Here is a 12,652-nt window from a genome sequence, read left to right on the forward strand (position 1 = left end):
ACTTTGACCAAAATAAACACACAAGTATGATTAGACATTAAAAATTGGAAATATATTATTTAAAGCCTTAATAATATTTTATAACATTTTCCCCTAAAAACATGATGAAAATAGAATTTAATGCCTGTTAAGGTTGAAATTATTTTTAGCTTTATGTAGTTAGAGAAATTCTGGAAATTCTGCAACCAATGTTTTTCCTTTTTTTTCTTTTTTTTCTTTTCTCCTCTCTGTTGCTGTTGTTACTTTTTCTTTGTTTGTTTGTTTGGTTTTTGTTTTTTTTTCTGCTATTGCTGTTGTTGTTTTTGTCTCCCCCCTCCCCCTTGTCTTCCCCATCCTGTCCCTGTTCTCTCTTTCTATCCACTCCTGAGCCTCAGTCTGGTAGCTTTATCAATGAACCAATACCATTCCTAATAAAATTAAGCACAAATGGTGATAGGAGGAGTTTATCAGATTCCTCCTATGCAGAGTAACACTGCTTCAGTACAACAAGGCACCAGGAACATTGATGCTGCTTGCCCCAGCTACTGAACAGGACAGGTTTAAAAAAAAAAAAAAGAGAGAAGAGAAGAGAGTTAAAGAGACACAAAATTCCCTGTGAGTGCAATTTACTGTAACATATAGACAAAATAAAACATTTTGAAACATTACACAATAAATACAGTTTATAGCTGCATTTGTGTGTATGTGTACATATGAGATGTATGTAACTGCGTCAGCAAATTCACAGTACTGCAATGACATAAATGTTTCATTATCATCATGGACATGACTTCTTCAAACAGTTTTGGGAAAAAAAATAGAAAAAGGATTTCTACCACAGAAAAGCAGACCGGAGTGAAGTGAAAAGTACGATTACCGTCATCCCTTGTGTATCAATCAGCCTTTGCACTCAGGTTTCTTGAGTACTGCAGTGAACATGGATGTATAAACATAAATAAATTTATTTGTATTTTTTCATTAAATAAAAATTCAAGGAAAAAAGTATTGCACATTTCAGTAGGCCTATAGCAAATTGCACATTGGTGACGATACAGTAACATCATCCATCCATCCATTGTCTTCCACTTATTCCTACATTAAGGGTCGCAGGGGGGCTGGAGCCTATCCCAACATCAACAGGCGAGAGGCAGGGTACACTCTGAACACAGGTCACCAGTCCATCGCAGGGCCAGCACATAGAGACAAGCAACCATTCACACTCACAGTCATACCTACGGTCAATTTAGAGTATTCAATTAGCCTAGTCTAGACCAAAGAACTCCTTCATCCATCAAGGGCCATCAAACTGTTAAACTCCTCACTGGAGGGGGGGAGGGCCAACAGAAGGACTGTAGGAGAGGGCTGAGCACCAATAACCTGCCCCGATAACAACCGGACACTCATGTGCAGTACAAGAGAATGTATATTATTGTCATTATTATTATTATTATTACTATTGTTACCATTGCTGCTATTATTACTATATTATTATTATTATTATTATCATTATATCATATAATATCATCATTATTAGTGTTATAATAATAATAATTAATATTATAATTATTATTATTCCTGTTACTATGCACATATACAAAATCACATTAAGGTACACACAGGCACACACACACACACACACACACACACACACACACACACACACACACACATATATATATATATATATATATATATATATATATATATATGTAGTCTTTGTTTTCTTTTCTTCTCTATTTTCTATACAGTTTTATTTATGTCTATTCTTTTTACCTTTATGGTAACAGTGCTGTGAATGTGTAGGAGATTGCAATTTCCCTGGCGGAACGTCCAAAAGGGATTAATAAAGTAATCTGTCTGTCTGTCTGTCTGTCTGTCGTCCCCAATTGCATGTCTTTGGATTATGGGAAGAAGCCGGAGTACCCGGAGAGAACCCACGAAGGCACAGGGAGAACATGCAAACTCCACACAGACAGATCCCGCGCCCGAGCCAGGACTCGAACCCGGAACCTTCTTGTTGTGAGGCCACAGTGCTAACCACTGCACCACCGCGCAGCCCCAAATGATAATCAATATAATAATAATCAATCATATATCAAATGATTCAAATGATATAAACTATTCAAGAGGTTCTTGTTCTGGCAACATAAACAAGTCCAATAAAGAGATAAGCTTCAGGGCGTTTGTAATGTAGTGGTCTCATAACTTCTTAAATCACTCTTCCATCCATTTAGGGGCATTGAGGAAGTTCAATCTGTGGTAGCATAATGTATGGTTATATACCAAAATCTATGATTCTCTGTGTCGGGTTAAAGAATGCTAAGGGAAAGGCTAGATTTGGCAAACACCAAGGGATATTACAAGTCCCGGACATTCCAGCTCTTTAGAGTTGGGAGAGCATCTTATGATGTTCTAGTTGACCCAGACAAACACTCACACATTTACACACATATCCAAATACATACCCGCAAGCTCACTAGTGTACAGAGCCCAATCCACCACAGAGGCAAAGTGTTCCTCACGATGTTGTCTCCACACATCCAGTAGCTGTCCCCGACAGCCTGTGTCTGCTCACTCAACAGGGACACATACGGAAAGGTCATGGTTAAATTGTTATACCCTCCGTAGTAACAACTTTAGCAGGAGCTGGTGTCTCTCTCTCTCGGGCTCTGTACACTAGTGCGCTTGCGGGTGCCTGTGGTTGTCGCACACAAGGGGATAGAAGAGGTGCTAGGGGTTTGGTAGAGAGAGTAACAGTTTGCACAGACAGAAGAGGCAAGTGACATCAGAGGAACAAATTTATCTTCATGGTATTGGTTTACCTACAGGAATCCCAGAAGAGTTCAAAGCTCAGAATGAGGTAAGAGCGGGATTGGAATCTGTATTACCTTGGATCACCACCAACAAGAATGTGAACTGGATTAACTATATTTATTATAAACAGCAGAGATATGTCAATTACACATCTGAAGTCCTTAAACAACAAGGCCAGTAGCTGCATGAGACAAGTGCTATGGCCAGGCAGAATAGACAGGCATTAGATTGGATTTTAGCAGAAAAAGGAAGAGTATGTCGAATTTTCAGGACAATGTGTTGTACAGGAATTGCAAATTTTACCTTAGCGGATGGAGTGTTCTCCACTGCTATGACTAAACTTGAGGCTTTAAAATCTGAAATAACCAAAAATGCTGGTAAGGGTGGAAACATCATGTTTGATGGGTGAGATGAAATTTTTTGGAAAATGGGGAAGCCGCCTTGGCTAAGATAGGGTTAACTGCGCTTGTCATACTAATTCTGGTTTTCTTATTGACATGTTGCATCGTGCCTATCCTGAAGAGATAGTGTGTGAAAGCGATGGACAAAAAGCTGGATTTTGTTGCGGACATACAAGGAACTCAATTGCTCAGTATGTTGACCCCGGAGCAAGCGGTGCGCAGAATGCTTCTGGCGCAGAGGGAAGAGGACACGCCAGATTTGTTCCCTGATCCTAGTGACTACGAGGACAGTCTGGAGGACAATGAGAAGATGTGAGAGGTGGTCAGTCCTACGTCCTGAAGAGCACATGCCACGTAATCATAACGTAATCATACCACATGCTGCCGCACAAACATAAACAAGAGACTGTGGACAGTATATCCCTTTATCATTCACCTTGTTTGATGTTTGTTGTTCGTTTGTCATTTATTTTTGATTTTAATTTTTATTGTCCTTACAGTTTTCTGTGTATGCATACATTGTGATTATACTTTGATGTTTTAAAAGGTAACTTGATAATATCCAGAGTGGATTTTGTAGTAAGTAGTAACATTACCATGTTCATCATTATACTCTGTGTCTGATCCATCTGTTGTGATGGGCTGCCCAGCGGGAGGGGGCCGATGGAGGAGTTTTTCCTGGATTCAACAGCCGCCAGGTTTTTTTCGCCTCCATCAGGGAAGATGGACAGAGACTGAAAACGTTTTCATGTATTCATGCACATTTGATCTGATACATTTTCATATACTCATATACACATTTGATATACAGTATGTGTGCTTTCATGCATTCCACATCTTTGCTGAAGGGGTACACAGTTATATAGGTACACCATATGCAAATATAGGCATTCTTCACCATTCACTTCCCCCGTGGATGGTGAGGACAAGAGTCCTCAAAGGGGGGGTTATGTGGTAGTGTAATGTATGGTTATATACCAAAATCTGTGATTCTCTGTGTCAGGTTAAAGAATGCTAAGGGAAAGGCTAGATTTGGCAAACACCAAGGGATATTACAACATCATCATCTCCCTGTGTGGAGTTGTTATTGAAAGAATATCAATGTCCCGGGAATCGTCTGGATGGGCGCTGTTTACCCATTGATAATGGAGATGACTTTGGTGCCTCCAATAACTCTAAGAACCAAGCACAAAATTTAGCACTTTTCTTTAAACATAATTTCACTGTTGGTATTCAACCAAAGGTATCACTGTAACAAAAACAAACAAAGTGTCCGTTAAACAATGTTAAAAAAAACAAACAAACCTCCATATGCACATGGGGAGCACAGATTTCATCACCCCTCAGCAAATTCAAACTTCTGGCCAACGTAAGTAAAATATGTAAAATTTGAGTTAATAGGTCTACCATATGGAATGAAAAACTTTGCCTCTGCAACATAAATAGTCTGTGAACAATGTCTACAGTGCAAAATGACTGAAAATCCTTATCTCTGCTAGCCAGCTAGCTAACATTTTCACATTAGACACATGTAGGCAGTCATCGCATTTCAAAGAGGCTTGACCCTGGATGCTCTTGGACATTATGTGGCCTACTGCAGGAGGGCTCCATATGTCAGGGAGATGTACGATGACTTGGGAAGTAAGGTGAAAGCAGCATCAGAGAACACAAAGATACGCCCACATGCTGTGTTCTACACAAAGCAGTGATTGCATGATTGTTGCAATGTTCTGCTTTTTCCACATTCCATGTTTCATTTTACACATAAAGTCATGTGTTTTGTCATTGTTAAAAACCTAAGTTTCTTCTTGACGCTGTCATCAACTTCACATTCATGGTTGTATTAATGACAACTGCTTTAGTGACTGGCTTGAACTTCTCTGATACAGACCAACGCTATGGCTCGACTACTGCTCACCGGCGCTTCCGCTAGCCAAAACATGTGATCACAAATATGGGAAAAACAATCAAAAATGCATAAATTTGAGCTGTACATTCAACATCACACAAAAATTAACAAATACCAAACTTGTACCCATATCATCCAGATGCTAAATAATAAATAATGTGGCCTGTTGCACCAGAAAACTTTGTGACTGATGATAGTCTCTCCCAGATGTTTTGGTTTTCGGCAAGCCACATGTGCTGTCATCAATAAATAATAACACGGGTTTAACGAATGATGAGAAAATTTAAGAATAAATATAAAAACAACTAATTTAAAGAATTGTATTCACACACAAGGTAGTGGAAAAACAGTACCATTAAAGTTTTCTGTAGAAAAAAGATCCAACAGTGCAATATGTTTACCTGAAGTTCGTCCCGTTTGGAGCAAATGGGGGGGCTAGGTGAACTCTGGATGATCTAAAAAATAATCTTTAATAGCTGAAAAACCATAGCAGCACAAACAAGCACAAACGAATGGCACCATTCCAAGTCCATTTGGAGCAAGTGGGGGGCTGGATGACGTCATCACCAGAAAATAAAGTGTGTAATATCTCTAAATCTGTATCAGCACAAACAGAATTTTTTACGGCAAAAACCAGCACAAACAAAGCACAAACGAATGGTACCATTCCCGGTTCGTTTGGAGTAAGTGGGGGGCTGGGTGACGTCATCACCAGAAAATAAAATGTGTAATATCTCTAAAACAATCAACACAACACAACACAAATGGAAATTTTTACGGCACAAACCAGCACAAACGAACCACAAAGAAATGGCACCACTCTGGGTCCGTTTGGAGCAAATGGGGGGCTGGGTGAACCCTGGAAGCCCTAAAAATGAATCTTTAATAACTGAAAAACCATAGCAGCACAAATGAAAATTATTTCAGCACAAACCAGCACAGACGAAGCACAAACGAAACAGACTATTTTCCTGAAATTTGGCGTGGGGTGGGGGGCCAGTTTCACTCACGTCACGTAAAGCCCTTTGAGACAAACTGGTTGTGAGAACGGACCATACAAATAAAATTTCACCGGTCCCATCACACTGAAAACACCGACAGCTTCTTCTCTCCATCAGTCCATTTGCCCACTATGGGCCCATATAATAAGGTAGCATATTGTTTAAAAAAAATGTAGAACCTAGTTTAACATATTTCCTTCTATCCCTAATGTGTGCATCTTGATTAAAAGATCCTCAGCCCAGAACATATCTTGTGCTTTCTCGGCATATATTCTTATCATTCAGCACCTCCTCAATTACCTGACAATTACTATCTGTCTTTTCCCCACCCCACATAGTATTATTAGCATTGAAATCCCCACACCATACAACATTATCACTATCCTGGCCTTTTCCTCTAACTTATTTAAATCTAACTGTTTACAAGGGTTTTAATAATTTATAACTATTTTCTTTTTACCTGCCCACACTTCCTCTCCTACATAATCTTGTTCTTGTCTTTGTGATCATTTGAATCCTTTCTGTTTTAGATTTAACCTCTGCTGTTGCATTAATTACCCTTGCAATGAAGATAACCAAGTTCCTCTTTTCTTTTAACTCCTTTTTCTCCCTCTCTCTAAACTGTTCTTTTCTCTGTGCATTCCCTGTTGCAATCTCCCCCCTATCTTTTCCTTCATTTCCCCTCTTTGCTTCCTCTACTCTTTCAACTGCTTCAGTATAAGAAACGCGATCCTTCCTTTTCACACTCTGAATCTCAGCATACAACATTTAGGTCTTACCTCATTCCCACACTCCCCATAATCATGATCCCCACCGCATACCTTTTAGTTCCTTGACACAACTTAGCAACATGACCAAATTTCTGGCACTTGTTAGAATTAGAATTGGAATGCCTTTATTGTCATTGCACATAACAATTCATGCTGCACTTCCCCTTGATAATTACACATAGACAAGGCAACACAGTAAACAACACAGTAAAAACATCAATCAATCAATACATAATAAAAGAGACCTGAGCAGTGTGGACACAGGACTAAATAAATAAATAGGTAAATAATTCATAAAATGATGAAAAACTTAAAAGCTATGAGAAGTCATTGACCATAAAGTGCATTGCAGTCCATATGGATCATGAGTTCAGATGTTTACTGCACTTGGATAAAAACTATTCAGGAGTCTGGAAGTATGACCCTGAAGGGATCTGTGTTTTTAGCCTGCTGGAGACATCTGGATTGATATGAGTGAGGGGAGGGGAGTATGAATTATGCAGAAATGCTGTTTTCCTAATTCTGTCCAGTGCCTTTTTGTTGGTGGAGTTACAGCTGCCAAACCATACCAGGATGTCGGGGGAAATGATGCTTTGGACAGAACCGTTGTGGAAGGATAACAGTAACTTCTGGGGGAGGTGGATTTTGCTGAGTGACCTGAGGAAGTACAGCTGTTGCTGTGCTTTCTTCACAAGGGCTGCGGTGTTGGTTGCCCATGTGAGGTCCCGTGAAATGTGTGAACCAAGGAATTTAAAGTCCTTAACCCTCTCTGCAGTGTCCTTGTTGATGTAGACTGGGGAAAGCTTAGTCTTCTTCCTGCGGAAGTCTATCACCACCTTCTTGGTCTTGGAGGTTTTGAGAGACAGGATGTTCGTAGAGCACCAGGTGGAGATTTGTTGGATTTCATCCCTGCAGGCAGACTCATCAATGTTGTGAATGAGTCCTACGACAGTGGTGTCATCCACAAACTTGATGAAGATATTGCTGTCGTGAGCCGAGGTGCAGTCGTGAGTGTACAAGGTGTAAAGCAGGGGACTGAACACACAGCCCAGTGCTAAGTGTGAGAACAGAGGAGAGTTGGGAGCCAAGACAGACTGACTGGGGGCAGTCTGTAAGGAAGTGTTAGATCCATCTGCAGATGTTGTTACTGATGCCCAAGTCATGTAGCTTGGACACCAGTCTTCCAGGGATGATACATTTAAAAATGGAGCTGAAATCCACGAACAGCAGTCTTGTGTAGGTACCCGGGTGCTCAAGGTTGATACAGATACAGATACAGACACACCTGATTTTGCAAATAACATCAACACACAGTACTGAACTTTATTGATGGCATCCGCAGTTTACCTGTTGGCTTCATAGACAAACTGGTGTTGGTCCAGTGTGGAGTGGAGGAAGGTTTTTATGTACATAAGTGTGGCACCGTCTGTTTTTTTCCTTTTTAAACACACACAAAACTATGACGAGAGCATGTAGTGGACGCGAGTCTTAAGTCACAGCGGGAGATGGCGGACCATTCCGGGGTGAGTCAGTCGACCCTCAGCCGGGCCATGCCCTTGGGTGGTGGACCTTATCAATGAACAGGCCAATATTAATTTGCAGCAACAGCCGGATTCTCTGATGCAGCGCGCTGCGTCTGCCACGTTTACAGTGAAACCACCTTCAGATGTCGTTTTATTTAATATGGGATTTTGACAGCTCCCTTCTCCTTTTTTTTAACGGAACTCAGTTCCGGCTGTGAATATTTTACCGGAACTGTGTTCCGGCCCGTTCCAACTCACTTTCACCCCTGGTAATGGGTCTCTCTAATGTGCTTGTCTTTGACTGAACACAGATGCTGTGGACCGTCCCCTCTGAGTCAAGCATGAGCTTGACAATTTTTCCTACCAGCCAAGAATTCTGTGGCGCGGAGGTGGGAGTCCACAATGAGGACAACGTCTCCAAGGCTGAAATTCCTCCTTGTTGTGTTCCATTTTTGTCTTTCCTGCAAAAGAGGTAGGTACCCTTGTGTCAACCTGCGCCAGAGTAAATCTGCCAGATGTGGCAGGTCATCCCCCTCCCTTCCACTACATGGCACTGTGCCAACAATCAGTGCACCGTAATTGCCCGGCGGCTATATAGAGGGGCCGGTGACCTGTTCTCTTCCTTTTCCTCCTTCCGCTTCCCCCATGGTGGCGGTGGTCTGCCTGGCGTGGCCGGTGTTGTGCGTTGAAGAATGATTTGGTCAAAATTAATAATAATCAATAATTATGAATATAATTATATTATGCGCTGGCTATAACTTGAACACATGACCACAGTTTTGTACCCAAAAGACACTACGACTTCTCTCTTATAAAAATGTTTATTAAACACAATGCATCAATCCATCAGCAACACGTTGGTCGGGGGGGGGGGGAACCTGGTTGCCTAGCAACCACTCAGCAGCAGCGGAGGCTAACAGCTGAGGCTGGCTAGCCGCTAGTTAGCAACGTGGAGATGTACAGTAAAGCATGGAGCGATCAGTTTATAAGCCGGATGGCATGGATAGTGCAGAAATTTTTCAACAAGTCATCGTTAATCAATCAGAAGGACCCACAGAGTATATGTATTGCGCTGTTCAAAATCCGGAGAGGACACCTTCCAGTTGGTTCAAAAGAATTTATTCAGATTAACAGGAAAGAATACAGAGCTCTGGAGATCGTCTTCCCCTATGCTGGAGTCAGCATACACAGATGCGTCGTCCCTGGCATTGGGGCAACAAGTCCAACGATCTCACTATCTTCTCCAGTTTTATGTGTTACAGGGGAGGTGCTTATGTGATCGCTTCTGCGTGCAAGTGTGTATTTTTGATCTTCGTGTGTTGCAGGATCTTCTGTCTGACCCCGTGCCAGTCCCTTCTGTTCCATCGTGGCCTTGTTGTTGCAGCTGTGAAGATTACAACCTCTTTCCGATTTACGGCCATGCTCTTATCTTTCACGGCCTCACCCCACCATAGAAATTCTTGTGGACTCTGTTCTGACTTAATTAGCTTGAGGGAGTGATGCTAGCATGAGCTACACTCCTGCTATTCCCTGTTGTGACCTTTTCACCTATCCACTCTTAAACAGTCTGGTCTGTGCTTCACTGCTGATAGTAAGTGTTTTTCTGTTGTCTTATATCTTGGAACGTCTATCTGTGTTATCTCCAGTATTTATAAGTTCCTTCCTAGAGTCGCAATGGCACCAACTAATCCTGGTGCTTTGGAGATTTGTGGGACCCCTCTGTAAAACACCTTTTACTACTTCCCGATGTTCAAGAGGTCAAATAAGGTGACTTGCAGCTAAGTCATTGATTCTGCCTGGGATGAATGAGCAGGAGATCCCGGTACCGCTACTGACATTAAAGAAGTACATCGATGAACTAAATACAGAGTTGAAACATTTTCTACCTCTTTGGGAACTGCCACAGAAACATCTTTATTACAACTGCCTTGTGTTTCCTACACTCTATTTTAAGTGAATGTATGTATAAATTTAACTACAGTTGAAGCAAATATATGTATAAATAAGTTAAGAATAAACACTTCCTACCGGAGAGCAGAATCGTGGCGTCAGACGAGGCAGGAGGAGGAAGCCAGCAGCCCAGACTACACAAACGATGGCCGGGAGAGGATAATCAGAACACCACGGAACATCGGCAGCTTGATATAAAAGGCAGACAACTACGTGTCTTACCAACAGAAAGCGTACCACGCACACACCGGCCCAAGAGAGACAGCCCAGCTCCCGGTAACACCACACCGCTGGACGGAGCAAAACTGGAGTAAACACGGGGCCCATGACACTGAACAGATCGAGCAGAGCAAGCATGCATGAATACCTTTGTTTGTAACCGATCTGCTGACCAGCGAGACGCCACCACGCACGGCTGTAGGGTCCGTAAAGGAGGGAGAGGAAGCGGAAAAGGACGGAGAAGGGTCCGACCAGGTCTATTTATAGGCGACCACTCACTATCGTCTGCCACACTGCCCCCCACGGTGGGGAGTGTAGCGCTATCCTGCCACATTCAGATACATTAATTGTCAAATCTCTGAATTACTCTCTTCTCCTGGTTGTGTTGGCCGAACACCGGTTGGTCCTTGTTTCTCCCTAAGGTATCACGCTGCTGACTTTTAAAGTCTGGGGGTGTGATTTGTGGCGTGACGCCTCCATTTGTTGTAGGGTTGCAGGCAGCTCAGATGGCTGGTTCTGTGATTTCACCACCCAGCACAGCAGGCTGCTGGGGTGGCTGTGCACGTTGTCTGGCGCCCCCTGAGCGGCTGCTCCACTCCTCCTTCTGGTGAGTCCTGGTGTGTGCCTTGGTTGTTGTTTTTTTTTTGTTTTTGTTTTTTTTGTTCGGTTGGCAACCAACAAGATGGAGCATTACATTACCGCCCTCTTCTGTCCCATCGCGGAACACCATCTTTCCCTACTTCTAAACCCTACACCTAAATCCTACCTCTAAATCCTAAACATAATCCCTAAACCTAAATCCTATCATACAATCCTGTATCCCTTAAATAGTCTAAAAGAACCCTTACACTCTCCCTATCCTCCATCCTTAGAACTCCCTCCACACTGATCTCACCCTTCCCCATGTTCCTCCACCTGTCCCTCATCACCCTCCTCTCCACCTCATACCTGCCACACCTCAGAAGTACGTGCTCTACCGACTCTTCCTCACCACAGCCCTCACACAGCCCTGTGTCGTTTTTCTCTAACACCTTCAAAGTCCCGTTCAGCCCACAGTGTCCCAGCCTCAGCCTCACCTTCCCCACTTCCTCCCTCCTCTGCCCACCTCCACCCCTACACCCTCTAGCCCGCACACTCCTCTGTGGTGTGTGCCTTGCTGCAGCCGTGTTTCTTTCTCCTCCCTGCTGAAGTGGGGCCTCATTGATAAAACATAGTGTAGGATCCATACTAAAAGTTTATGTACGCCAAAAAGCTGAAAAGTGCCTACGCAAAAAAAAAAATCCAATTTATAAAACTGTGCGTAGGCACACCTGCACGCAATTTCCCTTTATAAATCACATATTACCAACAAACGAAAAGCCACTGAATGGCACCCTGTGGCCACGGCGGTAAGTGCGGCTGGCACAGAGCGCAGCATCGCCCAAATAAAAAAGAAGTGGTGGTGGAGGCAAAGAAAAAAGTGGCTTTGCACCGCTGGAGCGTGGCGGCTACAGGTGGGGATCAGAAAACACATGAAACCTGCACATGTGACATGAGTGTTTTAACAAACGGCTCTGTTATCCACCGCCGATTATGTGGTGAAAGTTTGTAAATCAACATTGTAAAAACACACACACAAAAAAAAAGGATTTGGTCACATTTATCTTTAAACAAATCTGATAAATGAATGTGGAATTTGTTCTCTTGCACATGTAGTGTACATTTGGAAGCAAGGCTATAAACAGCTGGCAGTGCATCACTGAGGGATGGCTGTGATATCCCAGACCTATTCACACAGAATTTATTATTAATTTCTATCTCCTGAATAGAATAGAAATCTATGAATTTAATTTATATCTTTACTAATTTAATTTATAAATTTATGTTAGGCCTATATTGTGATATGGCGGTCAAAATAAATAAGCATATCTGTCAGACAGTTCCCTCTGTAACAAGCCCGTTGCCAAGAAACCCAGCTTGTCAGCACTTTAATGTGTGCTAGTATGGTGCGGTTCCGATGGGTTGGTGGCTCTAAAATTGGACTCAATGCAGCAATCACATCCAAGAGCAAGGCTCTAGGTAGTCTGAAACGGCTTATTAGCCAGTC

At 42.4% G+C, this 12,652-nt stretch overlaps 1 protein-coding gene across 1 annotated transcript; it reads right to left on the reverse strand.

The window, feature by feature from the left end:
- Positions 1-9,623: 9,623 nt before the first annotated feature.
- On the reverse strand, positions 9,624-11,127 carry LOC147253784 (uncharacterized). The gene is made up of 4 exons (XM_086217391.1): positions 10,715-11,127; positions 10,570-10,637; positions 10,426-10,481; positions 9,624-9,781 (listed from the first exon to the last, which is right to left on the reverse strand). Exons 1-4 carry the CDS (start codon positions 10,898-10,900, stop codon positions 9,669-9,671), a joined length of 423 nt encoding a protein of 140 aa, XP_086073517.1. The 5' UTR covers positions 10,901-11,127; the 3' UTR covers positions 9,624-9,668.
- Positions 11,128-12,652: the final 1,525 nt, after the last annotated feature.

This window comes from Aulostomus chinensis, chromosome 11 (genome assembly GCF_037954235.1).
Source record: "Aulostomus chinensis isolate RoL2024-O1b breed Wild chromosome 11, RoL_Achi_v1.0, whole genome shotgun sequence".
Classification (NCBI taxonomy): domain Eukaryota; kingdom Metazoa; phylum Chordata; class Actinopteri; order Syngnathiformes; family Aulostomidae; genus Aulostomus; species Aulostomus chinensis.

Excerpts from the sequence above, each read along its gene's own strand:
- LOC147253784 (XM_086217391.1), bottom strand. The coding sequence starts at position 10,900 with ATGTGGCAGGATAGCGCTACACTCCCCACCGTGGGGGGCAGTGTGGCA. Across the intron at positions 10,482-10,569 it reads GCGTGGTACGCTTTCTGTTG|TCTGGGCTGCTGGCTTCCTC; the intron begins GTAAGACACGTA and ends TCGTTTGTGTAG. Across the intron at positions 9,782-10,425 it reads CGCCACGATTCTGCTCTCCG|CTGCAACAACAAGGCCACGA; the intron begins GTAGGAAGTGTT and ends TAATCTTCACAG.